This window comes from Pan troglodytes, chromosome 3, assembly GCF_028858775.2.
Source record: "Pan troglodytes isolate AG18354 chromosome 3, NHGRI_mPanTro3-v2.0_pri, whole genome shotgun sequence".
Lineage (NCBI taxonomy): Eukaryota > Metazoa > Chordata > Mammalia > Primates > Hominidae > Pan > Pan troglodytes.
This window is the reverse complement of record NC_072401.2, coordinates 122,314,048-122,338,600: the sequence shown is the minus strand read 5'-3', so window position 1 is coordinate 122,338,600 and position 24,553 is coordinate 122,314,048. Positions and strand designations below refer to the sequence as shown.

General features: G+C 37.0%; 1 protein-coding gene across 8 annotated transcripts in view; it reads left to right on the top strand.

The window, feature by feature from the left end:
* Positions 1 to 20,433, top strand: part of TNIP3 (TNFAIP3 interacting protein 3) — a 95,425-nt gene extending 74,992 nt beyond the window's left edge. For all 8 annotated transcript variants that reach the window (XM_009448214.5, XM_063809813.1, XM_063809814.1 and 5 more), the window contains 6 exons: positions 2,467 to 2,583; positions 5,511 to 5,636; positions 9,948 to 9,998; positions 10,810 to 10,908; positions 14,029 to 14,089; positions 20,070 to 20,433. In XM_009448214.5, coding sequence (XP_009446489.1) covers positions 2,467 to 2,583; positions 5,511 to 5,636; positions 9,948 to 9,998; positions 10,810 to 10,908; positions 14,029 to 14,089; positions 20,070 to 20,101 — 486 coding nt within the window. In that variant the 3' untranslated portion in view covers positions 20,102 to 20,433. The remainder of the gene's footprint in view (positions 1 to 2,466; positions 2,584 to 5,510; positions 5,637 to 9,947; positions 9,999 to 10,809; positions 10,909 to 14,028; positions 14,090 to 20,069) is intronic.
* The last annotated feature ends 4,120 nt before the right edge of the window (positions 20,434 to 24,553 follow it).

Here is a 24,553-nt window from a genome sequence, read left to right as displayed (position 1 = left end):
GACTCAGGCAATGTCATAATGTGGTTCTGAATTTTTTCTGTTTTGTTCACTGCTTTATCTTGAATACTTAGAACAGGACTTTGCTCAGAGTAAGTTCTTAAATATTTATTGAATGGGTGAATGGATGAATTTAATTAGCTAGTATATAATATGTTTGGTAGACAATTCTGGACCCAGAATTCATGCTTTAACAGGCATAATGCATTACTTATGGGTAGTGAGCAAAAAATAAAAGGATGCTTAAAGCCAGAAAAGATTTCATCCCACATCTATACTTTAAGCTGTCCCTTAAAAGTATAGATATAAAGTGATGAGTTATGACAGTAGATTTTTGTCTTATTTAAGATGGGTATTGGTACCTAATGTAAGATATTATTGTTCTTCTATTTTACAATGAATATTTTTCTTTTCCTTCTTACCAATGTGATAAACAAAAGTTACTCAAAATGTTGATTTTGGTAGCTGATTTTGCACACCATCCCTCACAGCATGGAATCCAGGGCCTACCCTCTATGTACAAGCTGAATGCCTCCTGACCCATTCACTCAGAAAAAATTTGTAATATGTCAGCTTTGTAATTAACATACTGTTTTTAGAAGTTCACACAATTATGTGTACTCTATTCAATTTATTTGCATTGAAGAAAATGGGGAAATATACCTAGGAGTTTGTTTTTATCAGGCTCCTGAAGCCAGATGTTTAACCAAAGTGAAAACAATTACCTAAGGCTACTCAGCTCGTGCCACCCGTGGGCAAAATTGATTTGTCTAACATCTCAGTAGATCTGTTTAGGATATCCGTACTAATCGTAAATATTCTAGAATAGGTTATCGGTGTTTGTTCAAGGAAGTTGGGAAAGCCCAAAATGGAATAAATATCTATTAGACTCATCTTTCATTTATGACTCATTTACAAAATTTCTAGGATCCCAAATAGCATGAAAAGTAGATCAGAAAATTCAAATAACAAGATCTACAAAAGTAGTCTATTCCCAGGTGTAGGATAAGGAACCAGCATATTCCATTGCCATAATCCATTTGGCCCACCCCACCCTAGATTCTCTTTACTACTATTCACCAATTGAAAAAAAAAATTGAACTATTCTGACACTTCCTATAGCTTAACACAAATCCTCACAAAACATAAATTATTAAACTACTTTTGTTGTTTCTTTAAATTCTCCCTGAAGGATGAAAAAAGCTCTTTTTTTCTCTTACAACTTCCTGAAAAAAAAATGATATTCATATCAGGCTAGACCGTATTTGTATATTCTAAGACATTCTATTAGGAAATTCCCAGTCTATTCACATACTCAAAACCACACATTTGCTTTTCTTTTCCTACCTTTATGACCATATTATATAGTAATGCAGTGGAGTAAGTTACCACTAATATCACCAAATAGACACTGTTGAAGTTACTAAAGAAATACAGAAGCAAATTATTCTTAGATCTGAAAATGAACCTTTTCTATTTGTACAGAGGACTCATTTGATAATGAGCAAGTAGTCATTTTGTGGTCTCTGAGGCCACACCAGGAGGAGAAGTGTTCTGTCACAATATTTGGAAGTCATTTTTATTAAACTTATCATGAACCAAAGGTCTTCAAAATAGAGGCAATGTCTTTCATATGATGTTACCAAACATAATGTAATGATATGCCCATCATGAGCTAATGACTAAAGATGATAATCGTTCTGGTGAATACAGGTATTACTTCTTTCTTTCCTCTCCTCATGTCATGCTAAAAGCATCAACTTATACTGGATGTCAAGAAAGCAGGGCACTCTCTCCACTCGGTAGTGAGTTAATGAATGTTTTAACAGAAAATAAACAGGACTGTGGCTAGGCCAGAGCAGAAGAGCAGCGCAACAGAGCTAACAGATAATGAATCTGCATGGGCTTTCATTTCTGTGGATGTCCGTCTCTCTTGTTGGAGGCATGCCATAGTTATATAGTAGAATATTACTCAAAACATCACCTGGGACCAGCAACACCAGCTTCTGAGAAATGCAAATTCTCAAACCATACCCTCCAGCCTACTGATTCATAATCTCTGGGAGCCAGTACCAAGGGATGGGCATATTTGCTGCCTCTGATTTTCCCTAAGGCTAAGCATCATTGAAAGGGTATACATTTGACTGAAGCAGAGAATCTGGAGAAAGTCTATAGATACAGATTTTGTTTTCATAGTTGGCTAGGTGGAGGAGGAGGGTCCAACATCAAAGCCTAAATAATAATGAGGATTGACTAACATAAGCATCATCATGGAAAAAAGACAGAGATTCTGGAAAAAAAAATACATATATGAGAAAATCAGAAAGAAGAAAGTTACTTGGTTATGTAAGCAGCGTTAAACATGAAATGCATATTTGTGGGTGCATTTGAGATGATTGTAACAATTATAAAATAATTCATTCCATGTGGTAAATCTTAGATCAACAGTGTACTTATCTTATTACGTAGGCTCTTCAGGATGCCTTGAATATCAAGTGTTCATTTTCCGAGGACTGTTTGAGGAAGTCTCGAGTGGAATTCTGCCATGAGGAGATGAGAACAGAAATGGAAGTTCTGAAGCAGCAGGTGAGAAGCTGGAAGTGGCATGATCCTGTGGAGAACATACTGCCCATTGTTCATGCTTCTTTGGGCATTTTTAGATGTCTTGCTGCTAGAAATATGTCAAAGGTTTTTGCATTTATTTTAAGTAGAATTATCTAATTTTCAAGCTTGATAGAAAGAATACAGATCAGCTAGTTCAGTCCCACCATTTAGAACATAGGGAACTGAGCTTCAGACGGATTAAATGCTTACCCAAGATCACACAATTAAAAGAGGGGCACTCCAGTTAACCTTTGGGTGAGGTTCTATTAGCACTGGGGCTAGGGAGTTTCACGTAGACATGGTTTTTGTTTTTGTTTTTGAGACGGAGTCTCCCATTGTCACCGAGGCTGCGGTGCAGGGGTGCAACCTCCACTCACCGCAACTTCCGCCTCCCGGGTTCAAGTGATTCTCCTGCCTCAGCCTCCCGAGTAGCGGGATTACAGGCATGCACCACAATGCCCAGCTAATTTTTTGTATTTTTAGTAGAGATGGGGTTTCACCATGTTGTCCAGGCTGGTCTCAAACTTCTGACCTCATGATCCACCTGCCTCGGCCTTCCAAAGTGTTGGGATTACAGGCGTGAGCCACAGCACCCAGCCACGTGGTTTATTTTAAGAACACTATTAATCCCAACTCTGGACTTTTTCAGAAAATGGTAGTAGCTGAGTGGTGATTCTGTAGTTGCTAGCCTCTAGGCCTTCGCACAATAAGAGCAGTTTTAAAGAAAATACTTTGTACTTATTATAATCACTGAAACCAGGTTTCTCAGCTAGTCCCGTGTATGGATGGCACCACTTAGCAATTGACTGATGCACAAGAGCATTCTCCTCCCCACTCACCTAACCTCACGCACTATTGCCAAGTGGACAGCAAGAGTAAGGATGCACTCTCTACAACTTCCGCATGTATCTATTGGCAGCATAGGGCTGTGGAGATACTGCATTGGTTAAACTACCTGTGTCTAAATTTAATCAATCTGCTGAAATTCACTTAGCTGAGGGGCCGACCATGCATATCATGTCTCTTTTTATGTGAGAGGTTAAATTAATGTAGAGAAAAATCTGGAATGGTTCATGGCAATAATGATAAATACAGGATACATAAAGGAACCTCAATCCCTGAGGCACACATTGTTAGTAACATATTAGCAATGGGAGACAGGGTGTCATAGAACAAAAGGCTGGAAAGCATTATTTTTCTGATGTCCCTGGGTATGATTTACTGACTGGTTTTGCCCTGAGCAAGTACTAATTACAAAGATTTTTGTTGCAATACATGGAAAAAATTCAGCAATTGTGTTATGATTGTTGCTATTTACTTTATTGTTATTGCTTCATATGAAGTAGCCTGTGAATAGATCTAAAAATTTTATAGCATTTGATGGTGAAGTTGGATTTTCTCTTCTGTCAATTTTACTTGAATAATCTGCTTCATTACATTCGGGGTAAAATACATAGCTGAAAAATAAACCGACGAAGAGAATAAGGGTAATATGCACAGTCTTAAAGCTCTGTCAAACTCTCAACCCCTAAAGTAACTGTTGGTGCTAGCCAGGATTTCTTCAAAAACCAAAAGTACTGCTTATGTTCAAACACTTGACATCTTCGGAACTCGCATATAAGGTACACCACATGCAAGAGTCACTTTTACACATAAAGTTTATAATAATGGTTTGGTTCATATTTGTTACAGTGACAGATGCTCTTTTTTCATAATCCCTGTGGGAAGACCAAAATCCATCTCCGTAGTTTTGCAGTGCCTCTACTGCTGACTTTCTCCATAAATATTTTAACTGTGCACGTTTCTAATCAGGCACCCGCAATCATTACATCACCAAGTGCCACATGAAACACTAAAGGGTTTAAATGCACAAAGAAACTGAGTTGGAATCTTGGCCCCTACCTGACTAAAGTGATGATGTTGCCAGTGTTTAATTCTAATCAGATGGGCTCCTCCCATTTAAAATGCCCCTGGTAATTGTTTACAGAGCATTAGTTTAACTGTCTCTGGAAATGAATGTCAGTTCTCAACCAAAAAAATCATCAAAATGTCAGTGTGGCTGGATGTAGTTTCCCTTCAGTGCTTCTGGTGAATAAAGCCTTAAAAATGTAATATGTGTATCTGCATGTAGATCTATACAAAATTTTTAATTTCTTCCCTTGCATATTTTGTTCTATTGCTGTCGACTTAGAACAATAAAATTGATAAACCTTTAGTTAAAATTTGTTGGGCCGTTAGTGATGAAAGTGTAATGTGCATTAGTTTTAATAGATAAAAATCTAGCTATAGGTTCCAATATAAGTAGTAATTTAAATCAGAATCTTAGAGGAATGTTTTTACTTCATTCCTTACCTTTCATTTGTTTTCATAGCTTTATATACCAGTCTGCTAACCTTCAGTCAACAGTAAGTCAGTTGAAAACAGTAACAATAATTAAACCTGTTTTTGTTTTTAGTTTAGTCACTTTTCTCAAATATTTGGAGTGCCTCTCAAGAGGTGTTCCACTCAAATATTACTATTATTTATGATATACATCCAAAATAACTTATAAAGGGAAAATTGGGGAATACCTTTTAACAATCATGCTTTGCTTTTCCACATATGTAAGGGTTTCATTTCTTTTTTGCATTCAACTTATAATTTATGTCTGGAAACTTGGGCACGTCAGTATTTAGTGGCATCACTTAACAGCTATTGTCAGTAAACTGTCTTTTAGAAGTTCAAGCAGTATTCATACATCAAAGCCCTTGTGTTAGGGATGGATGACTTGCTCCAAAACAGTGACACTGAACACTAGTTGGGAGGGTTCTTTACAATAATGGAGTAGGCAGCAGTCATTTAAAATAAAGTCATTTAAATGGCTTAAGTGAAAAGGAAGCCAACAGTAACAGCAAGCTAATATTTCTTAGGTGCAAATATACGAAGAAGACTTCAAAAAGGAACGATCGGATCGAGAGAGACTTAATCAAGAGAAAGAGGAGCTACAGCAAATTAATGAAACTTCCCAATCCCAGTTGAACAGGCTGAATTCCCAGGTACAAGTCAAAACAAAATAATCTTTGCCAGCATGTATGTATATTTTTTTCATTTAAAAAAATTCAAGACTTTTGGACTTCTGTTAATTGACATTGAATTTTTTTTGAAAGGTCAGCACCTGGGATGAAGTCATTCTTAAACAATCTTGTAAAGAGATGAAAATGACTGGAAATTTCTTTTAACTTAAGTATATTAAGGAATTGCCCAAGAAATTGCATTCCAAAGTTTTTTTTAATAAAATACAGTCCTTTTGATCTTTTTCTCATAATATTTATCTTGGTAGAATGAGAGTTGAACTACCTAGTACTCAAATAAAGTGAAGTGGTTTTTAAAATTCTTGTCATTTTCTTTGAAGGGCTATGTTGGAATGCTCCTGTCTGCCAAAAACATACGTATTTCTAAATGCCATTTATATGTGAGACTGAGGATTTTGTTCAGTGGTCCCCAGATGTAATGTAAGTGGAGTACTTTCAAGGAAGCCAGATAATGGTCACCAGTTTACTAAAATAGAATATATTAAATGTAAGCATACTAAAATTAAGTGTAATTGAATATATTAAAGTAGACTCAGGAAGTTGCCACGATGGGTAAATAGTGATGTTAATGAAGGAATATGTAGCTAACATAATTTTGCCTTAAAAAATAAAACAAACGGCACCATTTTTATTTGTAAAATATTGCAATACATTTAAATAAATAGAAAATTGTTATGAGAATGCTGTGGCAGCTCTTAGCTTCAAGATTCTTCGTCATAAAAAAATTTAAAACAGTCATCATTTTCTTCCAAATACGAAGTGGATTGTGAATTAAATTTAATTTTATCTCTGATTTTTTTAAGATTAACTTGAAATTCTTAATTTTACATGGAAAAATTGTTTTGCAGAACCATTTTCTCTGTAAGAAATTAGAAAAAATAAAATAGTAGTAAAAAATCAAATAATTTTATGAAAGTAATTCAGGCAACCTAGTAAATAATTCATACAATAATAGGTAAGACAATGTTCTGATTACTCTTGGTAAAAAAAAAAGAGTATATATTGTATATTCTCTCTCTGTTTTTGTTTTTTTTTTTATGAGATGGTGTTTTGCTCTTGTTGCCCAGGCTGGAGTGCAATGGCATGATCTTGGCTCACTGCAACCTCCACCTCCCAGGTTCAAGCTAGTCTCCTGCCTCAGCCTCCCAAGTAGCTGGGATTACAGGCATGCACCACCACGCCCAGCTAATTTTTTTGTATTTTTATTCTTTTAATTTGTTTCTTACATGCCCAACTACTCTAATTTCTTTTAAGTTGTCTCTGCACAAACTGTTTTACTTGCTGCCAGTAAAACAGTTTTAGAACAAAAAATAATTTGTTTTTTAAAGCAGTTTTAAAATTTGCTACCAGTAAAACAGCAAGTAAAACAACTTTAATTTTAAAACAATTTTTAATAATTTATTTTTATATGATAAATTATATATCAATATATAATTATATTTAATTAAATAATTTTATTTATTCTACTATATTAAGATTGGTGATAGACTGGGAATGTCCTTGCCATTACAGAACTTTTAGTCTTGTCAGGAATGTATATCTATCTACTTAACATTATATACTATAATCCACAAGTCCTTAACTGTGTCACCTGTAAAGTTGATTGGTATCAACAAAATAAATGTATTTTCTAAATGCAGTATGGTATAATTGTGCCTTGAACCTAAAGGACAATCTTAATGATATCTAAAGTGATAGATTAAAGCTATGAAATTTTTTCTTTAAAATAATGAAAGCCCAGTCATTTTTTTAAGTCTCATTTACTCAATAGGAGAATGATAGAATTCACAGAGATGTAATAGATGGTTTGATGATCTATGTTAAATGTATTAACAGCAGATTAAATGCTATGATATTTTAAAAAGAACTGACATTACCTTAGTTGAATAACATATTATTTGTTGTCCAAGTGGACTTTTAGAGGAATATTTAGGTCAAATCATTCTGGCATTCTGAGTTGCTTTCTTACCAGAATGTATTCATTCTATCACTGAGGATGCGTTAAGTCAGTGAAAATAAGTAATGTGGTAAAGTGAGAGATGCTTAGGGTACTTAGAAATAGGAGAATTTAGGGGGAAAAGACTTGGTGTTCCTGCCTGCTCTAATATTCCATTGGTGGTAACCTTGAACAAGTTATTTAACTTTTCTATGCTTCCTTTTCTTCATCTGTACAATGACAAAGTTGAACTAGATGATCTCTAAAACGCTTCTTATTACTCTAAAATCTCTCTCTAAAAAATAAGTTACTTAACCTCTTTTAGTATACCTGCCTGTAAAATATAGATAATGAAACCTACCTTGTGACTTCACTAAGTTGTTCTCAATGTTAAGTGAAAAAAGCAAAAACAGGCCGGGTGCGGTGACTCATGCCTGTAATCCCAGCACTTTGGGAGGCCAAGGCGGGCAGATCACCTGAGATCAGGAGTTTGAGACCAGCCTGGCCAACATGGCGAAACCCTGTCTCTACTAAAAACACAAAAATTAGCTGGGCATGGTGGCACGCGCCTGTAATCACAGCTATTTCGGAGGCTGAGGCAGGAGAATCACTTGAACCCAGGAGGCAGAGGTTGCAGTGAGCCGAGATTGGGCCACTGCATTCCAGTCTGGGCAACAGAGTGGGATTCTGTCTCAAAAAGAAAAGAAAAAAACAAAAAACCCTTTAGAAAACATTTAGCTCAAGTCAAGTCATGGCTCTGAGGTATTTTATAAATTATTTTAGTCTATTAGAAGAGGGGGCATGTTTAATAGTTTCATTTAGTTTATAATTAGCATGGTACTTTCAGTTCTTTGTAATCTAATTTTGATGCTTTCTTTTTGCAAGGCATTCTGCTATATGCTGTGAGAAAACGAAAACTGGTTCTTGCTAGTAAATAACTCACAATATAGTAAAAGAGACATGTACAGTCTATCCTCATCATCACAAATTCTGCATATGTGAATTTCCCTACTGACTAAAATGCATTTGTCATCCCCAAATCAATACTTGTGGTGCTTTGTGATACATCCTTACATATGAGCAGAGCAGCAAAGTTGTTTCCTGACATATACACATTGCTAGTGTTCTTTTTGTGATCTATTTAGTGCCATGTTTCCTGCATTTTTGTGCTATTTGTTGGTGATTTCATGGTTTAGAATGGCCCACACATATATGCTGACATGCTCTCTAGTATTCCTAAGCATGAAGGATGTGATGTGCCTTATAGAGAAAAAGTGTGTTAGAGAAGCTTCATTAAGACATGTTATAGTACTCTTGACGATGACTTCAGAGTTAATCAACAATACATATTAAATAAGTTGTCTTTAATCAGAAACACACATGAAACAAAGTTATGTATTGATCCATTGACACAAATGTTGTGACAAGAGGCTAGCAGAAACTTAACCCAACATTTCTCCTGGGAGCAGTGGTTCAATATTCACTAATTCAGTGTCCGTGGTGACTTTATGGAATATGACCACCACAAGCAGCAAGAATTGCCTGTAAATAGTACACATTGGTCTAAAAAATCACACAGTAAATATACAACACTACATAAGAGGACAGAATAATTCTGATAAGTGGGACTTGGAAAGGTATCATTCAGAAGGGGATATTTGACCATCCCTTATGGGAATGTGGGACATGGAGTGTAGGAATGACAATGATGTGAATGAACAGTCAAGGAAAAGCCAGCTTTCTCTAAGTGTGTCTTAAGTTAAGGGAACCCAGGGTAGGTGATTCATCTAGATGAGGCTGGGCCTTAAGTAGTGAGAAGCCATGGAATATAGCAGTGTGACTTTGAACAAGTTACTCAGAATCTTATGTCTTAGTGTTCTCATCTATAAAATTGAGATAATATTAAGTATCACATAGAGGGATTGGGAGGATTCAGTGAGTTGTTATTGCATGTAAAAAATTTAGATAAGTTTCTGACATGGATTAAGTGCATATATAACTTCTAAAGTTTATTGTGGAAGCCTTTGAATGTCAGATTGACAATTCCAAAGTCATTCAGTAAGCAATGGAAATTGTTTCTATATCTGTATCTAAATAGATCTACCTAAAACAGAATTGTAATGGCCTCAAAAAACTGGAATAGCAATTTAAAATTATCACATTTTTCAAACTGCAACTGGAAATTTTAAGAATCAATGCATGTCTGCAAAAACCAACCTGTGGCTGTTTTTGTTGGTATTACTGCTGTCAATGCCTGACACTTGAGTAGGTCAAGAGTGGCTTGGGAATTAATGATTTTAACTTGTCTTGATTAACAAATGCCTTTGTTTTGTCTTTAGATAAAAGCTTGTCAGATGGAGAAAGAAAAACTAGAAAAGCAATTAAAACAGGTATGTTGATCTAATTTTCACGCATACATTTATTCCCATGTACAGCATTTCTCATTGTCCCAATTAAAGACATATTCAAGCTCTGCTACAGGTGGCCTACAACAACCCATGCTTTTCATTACTGACTACACCATCAACGGATAGACAGTGCTTAGGCACCACCAAGGCCTTTCAGCCCTAACACTCATAGAAAGCATATGCTTTATAGAGCATGTTACCAGTAGCACAAGTCTTAGTGCTCCTTAGACCCACAAGCACCTGGAAATAGATTTCATTGGTATTTCATGCAGTTGCTCACACAATTAACAGTAGAAAACTAAATCAAATACTGCCTCTTTTGAAAAAATAACATGCCTTCTTGAGCACTGAAGCATTCTATCCCATGGGTTCTCTAATAGCCTTAAATAATGAATATTATTTGTCCTAATTCCTAATTTCCTTTCTGGATTTTAGTTTTCCCTGGCTACAATTTAAGAAAACCTATTTTATGACTCAATGAATAGATTTTCTTCATTGAGGGCCCTCAATAAAGATAACTCAAAAACATAAAGTTAACTCTATATACTTTTCAAGTGTGTCTAATTTCTTCAAAATGGGGAAATGATTATAGTTTCACCTTAGGTAAAACTTGACCTGTGAGCCTCGTTTGTATAGGTCCTGAGTCTATTGACATGTTTACTATTTTGAGATATAATTATGCCAGATTAAGTGGAACCTTAAGATTGAAACCAAACCTTTTGTATAAAGCAATGTCAGTGCAACTCCTCAGTCTCTCCCACTGGTAGTGAACCCACAGCTTTGTTCTCCTCAGATGTATTGCCCACCCTGTAACTGCGGCTTGGTTTTCCACCTGCAAGATCCATGGGTACCAACAGGCCCTGGAGCTGTGCAGAAGCAACGGGAGCACCCAGTAAGTAAGAGTGCATTTGAAAAAGTGCTTAGTATACTGTTTTGGTAGAAATTATGTGCATCTCTGGAATTTCAGCACATTATATTATCTACAGCAAGAGCCTCTGTTTTCTCTCAGCCTCTAACTTGCAAAGTTGCAGTGGTCAATGTACACTAGAATTATCTTTGGGACACTGAATCCATAGGACACATAGATATGAATAAATTAACTGAAAGGTATTAAATTGGGAATAATTCCTTGAACAACATATAACATTTTCAATTGGCATACTTCATTCTACCCAAAGGACAAAGTGTATTTATGTATAAAGGAAAGTGGATACGGCAAAACAAGAAAAATGAGATGCTTTTGTTCAGTTGTAAATTTATATTGAACTACTATGGATATTGCTACATATGTGCAAAATAGTTTTTGACATTTTCCAATTGAAAGGATTTTCTTAAAGGATCCAAGAAAAAGTGACCCACTTAAGTTGTTCTCCATGGCTGTGTCTTCCCAGACAAAATGAAATGCAGAGTTGAGCAATTATTTGTGAGGGGAATTGATTTGGACAGTCAACCTGAATTAGTGAGGCCCAGAGCACCCTTTTTTTCCTTCTCAATAGCAGTATTCCACCCACCCTCCTCTCCTTTTTATTTTGCCTACATAGATAGAAATTTATCCAGGAAAAAAATATGCATTTTCTGCATTTTGGATTTACCCAGACAAATCCCGCTACCCTTTAGGTTTGATTAATTGTGTTTCTCATGATGAAAAAATCTAAGATTTTTAACTGGGATTTTCCTACCAGAATGCTTACAGAGAACATGATTCTCTTGGCTTCCTGAAAGTTCTCATACTTTTGTTTGAGTGTGACTCAAAACCCTTTTCCCAAGGGAGGAGATAATGACTCTTTGGGTGGCTGAAGGAATGTGAGGATTTAATGAGCATCTCTTATTTGACCCTGGTATGACACAGCACACCGCTAAGAATTGAGTCTTTTCATGTTATTGCGGGTTGCTAGTTCTGTCTGCTCTCCCTCCCCCATTTCCTTTTTTTTCTTTACCTGTTTGCTTACTTTTCAGTCTTTACCAATAACATTAAATTTTTTTTTCAAGAATGTAGAAGTCAACTCAGATTGTGAGAAACATAAAGAGAAATTTACTGTAGGAGTGAATTAACCTATAGGAGTTGGCTTCTACAGGTTGAGGGATTGGAGAAATATTCTTATGAAAGGTTAACTATAAAACCAATCAGTCATTCACATTTACCTAGGAGTACAAATTATTGTTTCAGTCAAATATTTCTTTATGGAAAGAAGGAAGGAATTCACCTACTATAGCTCATCAAACAGTCCATGTCAATTAAAAAAGGCAAGGCAGTCCAGGTCACATAAAATTGTCACCAAATAAAGGCCCATATTTGAAAAAGGACTCCAAGCCATGTAGAATGGCCTACATTTTCTTTCTTTTTTTCTTTTTTCTTTTTTTTTGAGAAGGCATCTCGCTCTGTCATCCAGGCTGTAGTGCAGTGGTGCGATCTTGGCTCACTGCAACCTGTACCTCCTGGGTTCAGGCAATTCTCCTGCCTCAGCCTCCCGACTGGCTGGGACTACAGGCACACACCACCACATGTGGCTAATTTTTGTAATTTTAGCGGAGATGGGGTTTCACCATATTGGCCAGGCTGGTCTCAAACTCCTGACCTCATGATCCGCCCACCTTGGCCTCCCAAAGTGCTGAGATTACAGGCATGAGCCACTGCGCCTGGCCAGAATGGCCTACATTTTCAAGCAGTAGTCAGATGAAAAAAATCTCAGCATAACAGTAGAGTTTACAACCAAATCCTCAAAGTTAATTTAAAAATAATATTTCATGTTTCTTGTCTATATCGAAGGCTGAATTAAGTCACATGCTATAGTGTTGGTAACATTACAGGATATTTACCTTCTCTTGGCAACTCTCCTGGAATATAAAACTGAGGCTCACGTCACTTATCCTATGTGTTATTTGAGACATCTAAAAATAAACGAGAAGATAAAAAACAGAGGTGATCTCATTTCCTCTTCTAGCTTTTTCATAAGCCAGAGGAGCCAAGGGCCTAGGTGTCTAGAGTAGGGGTACAGTGGGGTCAAACTGCACTGAAAGCAGCATTTCTCAGTGTCTTATTGAGTAATTGAACTTTCTGGGCTACTTTCAGTGGTCTGGCAGCCTTGTAAATGCTCTCTGTTGGCTCATGTTAGAAAAATTTTCCTCAAGCTATTTTTAGGAGATAATTGAATTACAGAACAAAAAAAAAATCTATATTCTCTGTGTCTTGTGGAGAAGTAGGAGGCAGGGGTGAGCATTCAGAGCAGAAAGACAGACCTGCTTTGTGGGCAGGTAAAGCTGAGATTGCTCCATTCCTAAGGGTTAAATACAGAGGTGCTGGCCTTGGAGATACCTTGATAATTCAGGCCTATGGGTTTACTATTTATTCAATGCAATTTGTTCGACATTCAATATCTAGCTGTTCTTAACTGGTGTAAACCTAGGAAAAAATCCCAAGAGAAAAATCTTGTCTCTGTAGACTAAACTATATGAGCAATTTAGAGGATAGGTTCTGCTGGATCGGTTCTTCACAACAGCAAAAAGGGAAAGATTTGCCCTACTTCACCATCCTGAACTTCTGTCAATGCCAAATCCCCATTTAATACCTTAGATTTCTTACTTAAACCATTAGAAAACTTGTATTAAACTTTTTTTCCTGGCCTTCTCATTGCCTCTAGTGTGAGGGTCTCAAAAAGAGTATTTGTTGATGCTAAGTTGCTTTGTTTTATTGATGGGCTGTAGTAAGTTTTACAAGTGTTTATACTTCTGCAGATATTCAAAACACATCTGTTTCAAAAAAAGAAAGAAAACATGTCACAACCTCAAAGTGGTAGAAATTCTGGCCAAACACAGAGTGGATTTAAGAGGGGGTAGGGAGAGATGATGGCAGTGATGGGGGGTAAGCAGGATGAGTGAGGTTGGCAATAGGTTTGGATAGAAATTACTTTTGTGTTGCCTGCTTAATAAAAGCCACATAGCCTAATTGTATTTTTGACATGCCACTATATTTGAAGTCCATATTGCTATAATAATGTTGTATTGTTCCACACAGCCAGACTATCAGTGGTATGCTCTTGACCAGCTTCCGCCAGATGTACAACACAAGGCAAATGGTAAGACCACCGCTGTATTGAGCATTCTTTCATGTTTACATCTTAATGGGATCTTTTGGGGATGTTTACTCAACATACATTCATTCGTACTTGGGGAGGACTTACTATAAAGTTGTGTTACATACATAACTTTAATTTGATGCACCTGGGGTTAAATTGAACTCCTTAAGACAAAGAAAATGTGCGAATGCAGAAATGCATGAACCTCAATTCTGGCTTCTGTTCCTTTTTCAGTCTCAGAGTCAGAATTCCATCTGGGGTTAGAAATGAAAACTGTAAGCAGAGCTGTATTATAACAACAACAAAGCTCTGCAATTGTACTACAAAGCACAGATGCACACCCACTATTCCAGGTTGAGTTTGCTAGACAGATGTTTTAAATGTCACTGGCAGACAGACAGAGGAAACCAAAGGCTCAGAACTGTGTTCCCTTATGACTAAATGTCAGACTCCAAGGCAGGGCTCTTAGTTTAGGCCAGGGTTGCCCACAACGCCCATCTCAAAGTATGCTGGTGAAAACTAAAAGTCACTTATGAAGTACTCACAACTAAGAGTACTTTTTTCAAATCTTATTTTTTATTGATTTAACATTTTCTGTTTTCTTTCTAGAATCTGCTATACTTTCTACTGCTTGTTTCTATGGTCTTGTGAGGCCACCCAGAAGCGGGCTGTATAAACTGAGCTATAATCAAAATCCCACTTCTATTCTCATCAAGTATACATAATCAAAAGTTAGAAATGTCTGCTACATGTTTAAAGTCTCATATGACACACACCTGGGACTCTAACTTATTAATTTCCAAAGATTTGATTCTATCTAAAAATGCTGAAGATGAGCTATGTAGTCTAATTTCAGGCCATTCTTGAAATTTGATCTCGTTTGAAGTCAGAGCTGAGATCACAGAAATCTAGTTTTTAATACAAGGAGTCTGTTATGGAGTGTAAATAGGGAGTCAGGGATACGACATGTAGTTTTGCAGGTTGTGAACTTTACAAGTCTGAGGGGCTCATCATGGTACTCTATGTGAATGGAGTCTGCTGAAGTACAATATGCAATCTGGACAGCTGTACACAGCAGCAATGGGAGTGACAAAGGCCATAGATTACAACAGCATCATAGAAAAGAAATATGAAATGTGAGAATTCCATTATAAAATATCCAGGTATTTATCAAAACACTATAGGACTCTCTTTTTTCTTTGCTTTCTACTACAAATATAGCCAGTGGTTTTAATGAAGTTCTTGAGTTCCAACAATAATGGAGTTCTTTTATTAGAAAGGCATACCATTAACCAGAATGAGTGTTGCATAATATATGCAATTTTAAAATCTATTATGGTATAATAACAGAATTGCTACCCAATTATAATTTTCCATTTTATATTGCTCTGGAATGACTATTAAAGATATTTTCTTTCTGAATTGGAGTTTAATAACTGGAAAATAAAATTACTTAGTACAGAATTTAGTAATACCATAAGGTCATTTATATATCATTATTAGATTCTTGCTGGACCAATATTACACAAGCTAATGATTACATAAAATAGAAATGAATTGTGATGACATTCAGAAATTAAATAGAATATGCAATAATGAAATGTTGTAGTCAGTGTATGAGACTTACTGATTTTTGTCTGGCTAGGAAAAATGTAGTGAGCTTTGTGATGTATAAACATACCGTGTAACAGTGTCTACAGATGTAAAACTACAACAAAAAAATCTCCATGATGTACCAATCTAAGCTTTGTTTTTTTTTGTTTTTTTGTTGTTTTTTTTTTTTTTGTCTGAGACAGTCTTACTCTGTCACCCAGGCTGGAGTAGTGCAGTGGTGTGATCATAGCTCACTGTACCCTTAAACTCCTGGGCTCAAGAAATCATCCCACCTCAGCCTCATGAATAGGGCTACAGGCATGAACCACCATGCCTAGCTAATTTTTATTTTTATTTTTTGTTCAGATGGTGTCTTGCTCCACCTCCAGTCTGTTGCCAGGCTGGTCTCGAACTCCTGGCCTCAAGTGATCCTCCTGCCTCTGGCTCCCAAAGTGCTGAAATTTCAGGTGTGAGCCACTACACCCGGCCTGTTTTTAAAGCATTATTTCAATCTTCACAACAAAGCTATGAAATAGGTTTTGCTTTGCACTATTTAACACATGAGGAAACTGAAGCTTAGAGAATTTAAGTAACACGCCTAAATCACACAGTTAATAAAATTTAGCAAGGGGATTAGATTATTTGATATATAGGATTCTAAAACATATGGTTTGAATTATATAGTACAGTGTTCCTCTTACTATACCTCTCTCACTTTATTGAAATTTTCTGAAAGTATAGATACAAAAATGAGAAGGGGGCTCTAACATAGATAATAATATGATTAGCATTTAACCCTCAATAATCTCATCTTTGTGTGAACTTACAGCATGCTACTCATTTGACATTTAGAATATCACAAGTAAAAGGCACAGTACTATGTAAGATTAAGTGTGTAATAAATATGTTATGAACTAACCTGTGCATGGACAGCCCTGGTGGAACCTGACCAGGGTATGTTGTCATTTGAAACCTATCCTTTTCCATACTAACACAGCTCTGCAACTAACTATGGCTGGCCAGCAGCAGAGAAGAGGGCTGATCATGGTTAGGGCACCACCAAAAAGTTCCTCACTCAAAAGTCTACCTGTTTGGGATTCCTATGCCTCCTTTACTAGCTTCCACAGTTGATGTATTTCATAGCTTAAGCCACGTCATAAGAATTGGCAGAACTCTGACATCACTCTTGTCACAAATGATGGATGTGTCATTATTTAATTTCAGTAGTGGTTCTTGCTGGTTTGGGGTTCATTTAATTAAAAAGGTCCTTTTAATCTGTTGGTGTAACTGAATTGCTCAGAATTCTCATAAAATAATTTTGTGGTATTGACTATTAAGAAATCACTAGTTTAAGGCCAGGAGTGGTGGCTCATGCCTATAATCCCAGCACTTTGTGAGGCCAACGTGGGCAGATTGCTTGAGCCTAGGAGTTCAAGCCCAGCCTGGGCAACATGGTGAAACCCTGTCTCTACAAAAAAATACAAAAATTAACCAAGTCTAGTGGCATGTGCCTGTAGTCCCAGCTACTCGGGAGACTAAGGTAGGAGGATCACATGAGCCCAGGAGGCCAAGGTTGCGGTGAGGTGAGATCACGCCACTGCGCTCAAGCCTGGGTGACAGAAAATGACTCTATCTCAAAAAAGAAAATAAAAAAAAAAAGAAGAAGAAGTAACTTCATGCATTTGAAAAGGTATGGCAGATAATGAGTGATTAAATTTCAATGATACTACTAAATCCTCCTCTAACATTTCTGGGGCCTAGAGCAAGAATAAGTGGAGAGCTACATCCTATCTGTGTAAATCTCATGAATCAAGCATAGAAACTATTAAAGTATAATCTATCCTCCTACCTTGATAAACATACATGGAAAACCAAAGTACAATTTACAATGCTCAGTTTCAAAACCAGTCTGTGACAGGACATGGTGGCACAGGGAGACCTAAGCCCTGGCCTCCTGCCTGGGACCCTCGACCTTCTCTCCCCAACTTCCCATCATAAGGACTCTTGAGTGCAGACTTGAAGACAGCCCAGCTGGGAGATCCCACCCTTGTCCATACACCCCTCACCACTCTACACACAGCACTCTTTCGACAGCCTTCAGGCTGGGAAGAGGACCACATGAGTCTTGGAAGCAGTCCCAGAATCACCTGGGCAGGGACTTCGGGATGTGCATTTGGGTGCCAGGAGCTTGTTCTGGAGGAAAGGTCGCTCACACTGTGAGGAAGGGTGTGGCTGGAGGAGGGCCAGAGCAGAGTCCTCTATAATATGGGGACACCAGTGAAGGGCTTTCTGACTAGGGACTGAGGGTGGTAGGTGCTGAGTACCATGGTGCACAGCCTTCCAGTCAACTAATTTCCAGCTTTGCTCTCAGTTACTGTCTGTGGTTATTTCAGAATGCTTTGGAGACACATTGAAGTCAACCCTTCTTTCAAAAACTAAAGATTTTAAATGAAGAGTTTCGAATGTTTTCAAGTCATTTGAGACTTGGCTTTCTCTCTGTATAGCATTAAATAATGATGTTTTTAATACATTGAAGTCCACAGATATTAATGAGTTACAGCTTTTGTTTAGAAACGTGATTTTACAAAGAACATTTTCATCTTGTTTCATCTGTTATCAGAACGAGATGCAAAATGACTTCCATGTTTATAGAACAATTACGTCATAACAGAGTTAGTTTAACCTTGAAAAACATGTTGTTTGTTTCTTCCTTTCTGAAATGTCAAAAAGCTATAGTTTCTGATTGCATTGCATGCCAGTCACTTCTGTACATTCCAAATTTTTCATAGGGTACAGAGTTATGCTGTGTCTAATGAGCCAGAGCTGGATTATTAATGTATCTAGAAAGGCATAAAATGTAGGGATGTGAAACTGTGTTGTGAAATTATTTCTTTACAATATAGAAGATCAAAGCCTAAATATTATGATTAGCTTTTACTAATGTCTAATACTAACCAATTAAATACTGACTGGATTTGTCTCCTAGGATTGCCATAACAAAATACCACAAGCTGGGTGGCTTAAAATAGAAAAACTTTTTTTTTTCATAGCTCTGGAGGTTAGATATCCAAAAATCAAGATGTTGGCAGGGCCAAGCTCCTTCCAAATCCTCTGGGGAGGAGACTTCCTTGCCTCTTTCAGCATCTAGTAGCTCCAGGTATTCCTTAGCTAGTGGCAGCATCACTGCAATCTCTGCCTCGGTCTTCACATGACCATCTTCCATCTGTGTCCAAATTTTCCTGTTCTTACACGCACACCAGTTACAGTGGATTAAGGCCCTCCTCCCACCTTCACTATACATTCAGGGAAATTGTGCCTTCCCTTCAAGAAACTAAAGACCTATCTTTGTTTTTGTTCAGATTTCCATTCTGCCATGGATTATCTCATTGGCCACAGCCTCTCTCCATCTAAAATATCAGGCTATTGATCTTTAATTCTATGCCTGTTTCACAAGAGCACTGTACAAATTGAAAAGGAGTTAATTTTAAAATATTTAAGATACCTAGGGAGAGGTATCATTAGTGGATTTATTTAATGTTAACTTCAGATTGGTTAGATCAATTAATTTATGCTTCTGAGTTCAAATTTATGTTCTCAACATATTAGATACCTTTTTAACATAGTGACCACAGTCCTCAGCAACATAATTTTTCAGCCTGGAAAAGTAACTTATTATCTTCCTATTTGCTTTTTCTGTTACCAAAATGTTAGTTTAGCACGTCTTTGGTATACCAAATGAGGACAACAAGTACAAAACATTCAGCATATTTTTAAGTTATCAGGGATAAGGATAACTCTTTGTTTCTTGGCATTTCTATGATTATTTTTTCCTGTTGCCATGAGTAAACTTATTTGACTTTGTCTTTCATGTAGTATTCATTATCAAATAGTACTCAATCAAAATATTCCAGATTTTTCATATTGGTCTTCATGATACACCAACAAGTCTTTCTATAGGATATTTTCTATAGCTTTGGCAATAATGTACCCAGTACCATATATTAAAAGATCATATTTGGCAAGTTTTCTTTCTCTGGGGTAAGTACTGAACCTAACCTAAGTCATATATATGACTTACTTTCACATGCCCAAGCCAAAATGCCAGCAAGAGTGAGAATTAGTATAGAACATTCCTCCTCAGGCATAATTAGAACGAGGCCACAACTTATTTCACAAAATGGTAAGCATATGTCAATGCTTAAAATAATAACCCTCCATCTCCCGCTTCTTGATTTCTCAGTGTAAACTTGTGGGGAGCTTATGAATATAACATAACTTTTTTTTTTTTTTTTTTGCCATCCTGGAACTTTATGTCAGCCTTAAGCCAGAAGAAGAGAAATGAAATGTTAATTTTTAATCTAAAACATTTTCCTACTCTTTTCCACAGGTTTATCCTCAGTAAAGAAAGTCCATCAGTAGAAGTACACACTAACAGAGAGAGACAACAGGCAACGAGGGAGCGTGGCTGAGGACCCTCTTCTTTGTTTATACTGAGGCTTGTTTCTGCCACAAAGGCACATCATCTACCCTGTTATTTGTGCCTGGTCATGTTTTCCTTTGGCATGAATACGGGAAAAGGATTCTGACAGCTAAGATCCTGATCAAATTGGAGGAGCCAGTTATTATACAACCAAATACAACTTCCAGTTTCCTTGAAATGAGACTTGGCAGATGGATGATGCACGACTCCCTGAAAATCTCTTCAGCATATTGCTGTTGGATGCACAAAAATGATTCTATGATTTAAGCAACTCAGTGTTTGCTGCAGGGATATTGTATGTTGATTTAAAGTGCATATATACGTGTGTGTGTGTGTGTGTGTGTGTGTGTGTGTGTGTGTGTGTGCGTTTCCTGGGGTAAAAATTTCTGCAGTTGTAAATGTTTAACATTGCTCCCATTCTTCTTCTACAGTGCCTTAGTTCTTTAGCTATTTGACTACATATTGTTGACCTCAGTGATCCTAAACATAGAATTGAAGAGGTGTATATACCTCGTTAAATTAAATAAGTGGTTCAATCTGAATAAGATGGTTAATTGGAAGCTATTCCTTAGACAGATCATTTCTTTAAGATGATGAGAAATTGTGGGCCTGCATCACAAGACTTGATTATGAAAGATATAGTCTTGGGCTGGGTGCAGTGGCTCATGCCTATAATCCCAGCACTTTGGGAGGCTGAGGCAGGTGGATTGCTTTGAGGCCAGGAGTTCTAGACCAGCCTGGCCAGCATGGTGAAACCCCATCTCTACTATAAATACAAAAATTAGCCAGGCTCGTGGCACACACCTATAAACCCAGCTACTCAGGAGGCTTGAGGCGGGAGGATCACTTGAGCCCAGGGAGGCAGAGGTTGCTGTAAGTTGAGATCGCCACTGCACTCCAGCCTGGGAAATAGAGTGAGCAAGACTCAGTCCCCCCTACCCACCCACTCCACACCACCAAAAAAAAAAAAAAAAAAAAAAGGAAGACAAAGTCCTGATGGGATGATGATGGCTATATGGCTATGCTGTGTCCATATATACTTACAGAAATATTTCAGACATATGGATTTATAGTTAAATCTGTGTTTTTCCTTCCTATGGATTTGATTAATTTTAATGAAAAACTTAATTCTGACTTCTCAAGCCAATTAAAATGAAAATGGAATTTATTGAAATTTTGTTGCAATTAAATCTTATAGTGACATGACAGATGTCTAAAGATTAAGCAGATTTAGAAGTATTAAGTTTATCCATTTAATAAGAATTCTGCTAGGACTAACTTGAGATCCTCTTCGTGATCCTCTATATACATATATACATATATATGTGTGTGTATATATGTATATTCTCACAAATATGATCTCAAATTATACATTTATATGTATATACATATATATATATATACACATATAACAAGAAATGTGAGATCCTTGGATATCTATGCTTCTAGAAGTAAACCTAAAGCAACTGCAAAGCTGAAAATGCAGTTGAAGAAAACAATCCAAACATACTGCTAAAATTATCCAGTTTCAGCTTCCAAAAATTATGCTACTTTATTCCAGCTCAAATTATTATTATTCCAGTATCTGGATACACCTGAAGCTCTGTATAATGGGAAGATGAAAGAGCCTTAGGAAAATAAATATTTTCAGGTTCAGCCCTTTGCAACCCTGGAACATAATTCTTGACAAAGAATTATCCTTGTCTTACATTAATTTTCTGAAGCTTGTTTCTGTTACTATTTATCAAAGAGACAAATCATTCTTGGATATTACTTCAGTATAAGTATAAGCGTAAGTATAAGTCAGCTGCTGACTTGTTAACTGTTGTTTTCCTGATTCACCTATACTGAAGTAATACCCAGGAATGGAAACATTTTGGCATTTCAGTTTAGTGAAAAAGTCATTGTAATGTCAATTTCTTGTGGTGGATTTAATTTGCCAACTGAGGTATGCCCACTGGGATAAAAACTGAACGAACACCCAAGAAAGTACTCCTTGAGAGGCCAGGCCTAGGCCTATTTAGCAGCAGGAAAATGTGATTTAACTCTCCAGTCCAAAGTCATCCTCTTACTAATTAGCAAGTTGCCAAACATTGGCAAGATTGTGGAAATGCTAATGTAATGGGAGAAAATCCAATTTAAGTGAGACCTAATTTAATTTGAACTCCAGTGGGGGACTACAAATGTGGAAAGAGGAGCCCTTGCTCAGGGCAACTGCCGTTCCCAAAAGATGGATTTCACAACCCTGTCCTGAGAGTGACCCAGCCTCTCCTGTGTGCCTCTACCCACACCATTTGTTTGGGGACTTTTCTGCTTCAACTCATTATAAGAGTTATACCCTGAGCTGTGACTCTTACTTCATTATTAATAATACACAACTTGTGGAAATTGTGTGAAGAATAGCTATGTCCCTTTGAAAGGAGAGGAAGTCACATGATCTGTTCTTAGGAAATGTAAAACTAAGCGTATTTTAGGTTGTTGGTAATCATGAAGATTTTGATCTTTGATTGAAGGTCTCACATGAAGAGAAAGATGTCTTTACTTTGTCTTGGTTGTGATAAGGTTAGGTGAAAGCCTTCCTTCAGGGTCTGGTTAGAACTGGGAGTTAGGCCAGCCTCTACTTCTCTTTGCTATGTTTTGTTTTGGGCTCCACTTTTCTTACCAACAAAAAGAATATTTTGGACTATATTGCTAGCATTATTGAGCATGAACTAACTTGTAGATGATCTCCCTTAGTTTATTTACTGAGCTTTCTCACCCAGCAGGAGAGGTATAAATACCGCCTTGATGATTAATCAAGAACACAGAGAGATTCAGTAATTTCCCTAGGTTCTTATGGCAAGTAAGTGGTAGAGCCAAGATTCAAAACTGTCTTGAACCTGGGAGCACCCAGTTTTTGGCGTGCTACAATTCTGCTTTGTAGATTACCTTGGCAAGCTCAACTTATTTTTATGATTCTTTTGGGTTATCATCAAGTAGCATTACAGGAGCACACTTCTTAGGAGAAAATATTTTGATTAAAAATACTATAAATTGAATGGGAATTGTAAGTTGCCTCCTGAATTAAGAGAAGTAGTATCTCATTTGTGCTACTACGCGGGAAAATCAAAGTGTATACTAATGTTAAACTGCACTAAAATAATGCAAGCATGGGCATAAATGGTGCCTTCATGTGTCAACACTTTTTTTTTATTATACTTTAAGTTTTAGGGTACATGTGCACAATGTGCAGGTTAGTGACATATGTATACATGTGCCATGCTGCTGTGCTGCGCCCATTAACTCGTCATTTAGCATTAGGTATATCTCCTAAAGCTATCCCTCCCCCCTCCCCCAACCCCACAACAGTCCCCAGAGTGTGATGTTCCCCTTCCTGTGTCCATGTGTTCTCATTGTTCAATTCCCACCTATGAGTGAGAATATGCGGTGTTTGGTTTTTTGTTCTTGCAATAGTTTACTGAGAATGATGGTTTCCAGTTTCATCCATGTCCCTACAAAGGACATGAACTCATCATTTTTTATGGCTGCATAGTATTCCATGGTGTATATGTGCCACATTTTCTTAATCCAGTCTATCATTGTTGGACATTTGGGTTGGTTCCAAGTCTTTGCTATTGTGAATAGTGCCACAATAAACATACGTGTGCATGTGTCTTTATAGCAGCATGATTTGCAGTCCTTTGGGTATATACCCAGTAATGGGATGGCTGGGTCAAATGGTATTTCTAGTTCTAGATCCCTGAGGAATCACCACACTGACTTCCACAATGGTTGAACTAGTTTACAGTCCCACCAACAGTGTAAAAGTGTTCCTATTTCTCCACATCCTCTCCAGCACCTGTTGTTTCCTGACTTTTGAATGATTGCCATTCTAGCTGGTGTGAGATGGTATCTCACTGTGGTTTTGATTTGCATTTCTTTGAGGGCCAGCGATGGTGAGCATTTTTTCATGTGTTTTTTGGCTGCATAAATGTCTTCTTTTGAGAAGTGTCTGTTCATGTCCTTCACCCACTTTTTGATGGGGTTGTTTGTTTTTTTCTTGTAAATTTGTTTGAGTTCATTGTAGATTCTGGATATTAGCCCTTTGTCAGATGAGTAGTTTGCAAAAATTTTCTCCCATTTTGTAGGTTGCCTGTTCACTCTGATGGTAGTTTCTTTTGCTGTGCAGAAGCTCTTTAATTTAATTAGATCCCATTTGTCCATTTTGGCTTTTGTTGCCATTGCTTTTGGTGTTTTAGACATGAAGTCCTTGCCCATGCCTATGTCCTGAATGGTAATGCCTAGGTTTTCTTCTAGGGTTTTTATGGTTTTAGGTCTAACGTTTAAGTCTTTAATCCATCTTGAATTAATTTTTGTATAAGGTGTAAGGAAGGGATCCAGTTTCAGCTTTC